This window comes from Porites lutea, chromosome 1 (genome assembly GCF_958299795.1).
Source record: "Porites lutea chromosome 1, jaPorLute2.1, whole genome shotgun sequence".
In the NCBI taxonomy this organism is placed as follows: domain Eukaryota; kingdom Metazoa; phylum Cnidaria; class Anthozoa; order Scleractinia; family Poritidae; genus Porites; species Porites lutea.
This window is the reverse complement of record NC_133201.1, coordinates 972,701-977,700: the sequence shown is the minus strand read 5'-3', so window position 1 is coordinate 977,700 and position 5,000 is coordinate 972,701. Positions and strand designations below refer to the sequence as shown.

General features: G+C 37.0%; 1 protein-coding gene across 1 annotated transcript in view; it reads left to right on the top strand.

The window, feature by feature from the left end:
* Positions 1-4,647: 4,647 nt before the first annotated feature.
* Positions 4,648-5,000, top strand: part of LOC140928987 (uncharacterized) — a 2,022-nt gene continuing 1,669 nt past the window's right edge. Inside the window, exon 1 of the mRNA XM_073378834.1 lies at positions 4,648-5,000. This exon is cut by the window's right edge and continues 1,669 nt beyond it. Coding sequence (XP_073234935.1) covers positions 4,648-5,000 — 353 coding nt within the window.

Genomic DNA, 5,000 nt, shown 5'->3' with positions numbered 1-5,000 from the left:
CAGACGGTCAATACTTCATTTTATTTATTTCTTACTACTTGGATTTTCTAACAAAATACAAGTTACTACAGCCCTTAAAAAAACTGTTGTACATGTGTTTTATTCTAACGCGCGCATGACCTAAACGCATTTGTCTCTGCAAGAATATGCCCCAAATAGGATCGGTTTATCCCTTTATCCTTACGTGAAACCAAGTTAACAACATTTCTTGACCAAAAAAGTCGATGCTGTTGTGAAAACATTCAAACTTACGTCAAACATATGTTTTGTCACCAGTTCGGTTAGTATAAAGCTGTTTCATTTACGATGCGTTTATAAGGTTCAGTAAATTTTAATTTAAACGCGGTAAAGAACCGGGAAATTGGACTCAAAAACAAAACAAAACAAAACAAAACAAAACGGGACCCCTTGTGACCTCCTGGTTAATTCTGAAATAAGGATTTCTGCTGCTTTCGAAACATATTAAAGGCATCTCTAGCCAATTTAAACAACTTTCCTTTTGCGGTTTAAACTGTGCCTTGAAATTGTCTTTGTTTGCATCTACTAATTGAGTTGGGAACCATGAAAAGTTCTGCTGTTGGAATCAACAGTCAAATTTCAAACAACATGGCTCAGATAATGTAAAAGGCGCAGAATTATTCTCGAGGTTTTAAGAGCACATTACCGAGTTCAGTTAACTTTTTAAAAACAGGTTCTTATAAAAAGACTGAATGTCTTATTAGTTATAAAATTATTTCACTTTTATGTTATCGCATCAGCACAAGGAGGAAATAATTCTAATATTCTTCTCCTATACACTTTGCGATGCTTTTAGGTACTCTACCGATGACGTTTATGCTTGGGGAAGATATTTAGACTAACAAAACTGTTAATACCATGTTACTCACCTTGTAAAAAGCGTTATTACAGCACTGCTTGTACGACGAAGTTTCACGAAAATATAGGCCAAGACTAGCTTTAATGGTGTTTTATTAAACACCTGCAGCCAAACCCAAAATTGAGCTCAAATGACCTTGACAGCAACCCTGAGCTGACTACTAACAAGAGTAAATAAGCACGAATAACTGTTTTTTTAATGGTGAACGAAATTACCCTGCTAGACGCTACAACATTTTAAGTCAATCGAACGTTAATATTAATAACTTTTTTCCCTATTGCCAATATAATGTCTCGCAGTACAAATACAAATATATCATAAGTTTGAAAACACAATAAGTTTATTTCCCCAATAAGGCATCATGAAATCGCATAAGAATATAACAATCTTTTTCGGACTCCGGTAAAGGGTAATGTGTTAAGCACCAGGAGAACACACATCTACCAGTGGTTACCGTTTCCTAATTATATTTCGTCATGATTAGTAATGTAAATGGAGAAGCCTCTGTCTGAAATTTTTAATAATTTGGAATACACGCTGTTAGACTTCTGCTGCCAAAATTGTCTAAACAAGCAATATTAGAACTCTGCTAGAAATAGAGCGGCATGAAAACTGTAAGACTTGTTCAAGCTTTCTAAGGGAGGGATGAAGAATGAAATCGAGTTGTGGAATAATCATTTTAAATCTACTTAACAGAGTATTATAGTCCAAAATAAATGATACAGGAGTTAGTACTGTCTCTACAAATCGGTAACAAATATATTCTAATACAAAAAAAGGGTGCATCAATAGTGACGTTACTGACGTGTGGCAGTTGAGATGATTTGTTCTGCAAAATTTTGCCATATTGCCCGATTGATATGTTAAGTAAAATTTACGACAAGGTTCTTTTTGGCTGTAGTATTTTTTTTTTTATTAGAGGTCAAATTATAAGGCTAAGGCTATATAGCTAGGGACTAGTTGCTCGTCTAATATCATGGGTGACAAAGTACATCTCTTGTGTAATAAACGCCCTCTCTACGATGTTAATTTTGCTTTAGACGCCCCTTGTCTAGCTAATAGCTAGAATTTTGTGTGGCATTTTGCAAACACGTCAAACTGCTCTAGAAGACAGGTTGGTGTTGCAAAATTGTGTTTAATTAAAAAAGTGTTTGTAATGGGAAGACGATTTCTGCTTGTGACCATCAATGCGTTTAAGCAGATGGCGTGTATCACATATGTAGTGATTGCTAATTATTCGAGACCCGAAACTCTTTAAGAGCCGTTGTAAGTAGTTATTGAGAATCCGGCGCTAGAAAAAATAATCGTTTTTTCCCGAACAATTCCCTTTTGATAAACTGTTTTTAAAAACAGAATTCAAAAGTTCCAACGAGATCCCGTTTTTGAGAAAAATAGGAAATTTTAAAATCGACGTAAACCTTGTCAAAGGCCCGATGGAAATTATGGAAATTAGGGCATTTTCAAAATGCTGGCGCGAAAAAACGGGAGCTTGTCTATATTTCATCTTTTCACTGTTTCAAGCTATATTTTATCTTGATCTTCACTTCCTTTCTATTTCTTACACCCCAGCAAAGAAAGCAATGCAACGTTTCGTGCTTTGTTGACACCAGTTTTTTTGCCATATTTCGTACATTAATTAAAGAAGGTTAGAACATCAAGGGTCTATAAATTTATACTTATTAGCGGCTGTGAAAGGAATCTTTTAAAAGAACCATTCTTCCTTTTTGACATACGAAAAAATTCACAGCTAATCAACTATATATCTTCTGTCTCTCTCTCTCCTTTTTTTTCCGGTTTTAGGTGATGTGAAATAACATTCCAAAATAACTGGACGTGTCATTGCAAAAGAAAACATTTCTGTCTTTTGTTTTATTTAAAGGTAGTTTAAGAGGAGTAAGTATAGAAAGACAGTACGTTCTACTTTATTCTATTTGCATTAAAATAGGTATGATCAGTTAAATCCCTTTTTTACCATTTTTGTCTGTTGTGTTATTTCAGTTTTATTTTTTTGCGGCGGACGTTGATTACTGGCAGTTATAATTGCCAATCGAGGTCCTCTTTCAAACACAATATAAATTTCGGAGGAGTGATTAAAAATACAAACAAACAGGCATTAACCTCCTTTTTCAGTACAATAAGTGAATAACATCAGAGAGAAATTTGCTGGCATTTTAAACGGTTTGAACTTTCACGAAAAGTGAAGGGAAACTTCGAAAGCGACTCATCCTATCATCTTTTGAAGAAGGCACTGAAAATAGCGCCATACGACCGATACGATAGCTTCAGAGACATTCTCATTATTATATGAATACACACACCGAAAAGGAACTCATCTTAGCATCAGATTTTAAATAAATGTAGGACTTAAATATGGAACTAATACTTCCACGCAGGAACATTACATGTATTTTTCGTTATAATTCTGTTTGCAAGTTGTTGTTGTTTTTTTTTTAATGAAATGACCCACCCTCCGCACCCTCCTTTCAATAATTAAAAAAAGGTGACCCATTGCAGGGGCGACGGGGGAGGGAAGCGTGATCCGTCCTCCTCCCTCCCCGAGGGTTGTCCAATACAACCGCACTTTAACGGGCCTGTTCCTGAATAGCCCCTTTGGGGAGGTAACAATAACTGGTATGTTCACGGTTCGTAAATTGCATCTCGTTTACTTAGTGGGACCACACACTTAAGACAGTGATTTCAGGTTTCTCAAAGTGTTTTTCCAGTTCTTTTATAACGGCTGGTTTTTTGGTTGCTTTACTTTCAGACTGTGTAGATTTGCTCTTTTTAGATGTCTTACTTTTCAGGTCCTGTCGCAGTGACAAACTTCCCTTCTGTGTTTTTAAGTCCAGTTTTTCACGAATAATACTTTGCTTTGACTTAAGAAACATAGTTGGAACCCTTTGAAGCGCCTCCACCTGAACTTCTATTGGGAATTTTCCCTGGAAAATGCCTTCCCAAGCTTCCCGTAGCTTGCAACTTCAAGACATTTACATAAGAAGTGATTACGTTCAAAAACCAGGGAGCAATTCTTACGGACTGATATTGCAGCCTTTGGTTGCGATCCTGGATAGCCACTGATTCCAGTTCGTTCCGCTCAATGCACTTGGTTTACGGTTTATAGAACGAGGAATATTACATTTGAAGCGCGCTTGTTTTGGTATATGGCATATAGAAAAAAGAAAATTACAGGTGAAGCACGCTTTTTTGGTATATGGCTTATAGAACGAGCAATATTACATTTGAATTGCGCTTCTTCTAGTTTATGGCTTATACAACGAGGAATGTTACATTTGTAGCGCGCTTGTTTTGGTATATGGCCCATAGAACGAGGAATATTACTTGTGAAGCACGCTTTTTGGGTATACGGCTTATAGAACACGGAATATTACATTATTTTGAAACGCGCTTCTTGTGGTTTATGGCCTATAGAACGATGAAAGTTACATTTAAAGCTCTCTTGTTTGGGTACATGGCTTATAGAAGAAGGAATAGTTAGAAGCGAGCTTCTAGTGATTTATAGCTTATAGGACGAGGGATGTGTTTGAAGCGCGCTTGTTTTGGTATTTGGATTATAGAACAAGGAACATTACCGTCGAAGCGTGCTTGTTTCGCTTTATGGCATATAACAAGGAATTTACGATCCGTATCAATGAAGCATACGGATCGTACGAACCGCAACACACTGTGCCCTGATGTAATAACGAGATGTACGCTTCGTATGTGCTCAGAATACGAACTGTTAGCAATGCTGACTCTTGAAGATTAGCATAATGGCGGACGTGTTAGCTCGCGTCCTATTTACGATCCTATTTATATACCTCCTCTGCACTCAGCGAAGGCGAGAACTGGATATTTCTTCTTCCAACATCAGCTACAATGGAAACAGCAAAGTCTTCGAGACGACTTCTTCGCATACGCAGCATTTACGACTTGATTTACCGCACTTCTCTCCACCACGTGGAATCACAAGAGGGTTTATCGTCAAAAGGAAATTTTACTCTCGTCGCATAAGTTATTACTCCAACAGCTCGTCTAGTTTCAACCCTGTTATGCTACTTCTCTGCGGAGTGTGTCCTAATCCTGGACCCGTTCCAACTAAAGACAAAAAAGTCTGTCTTGCTTG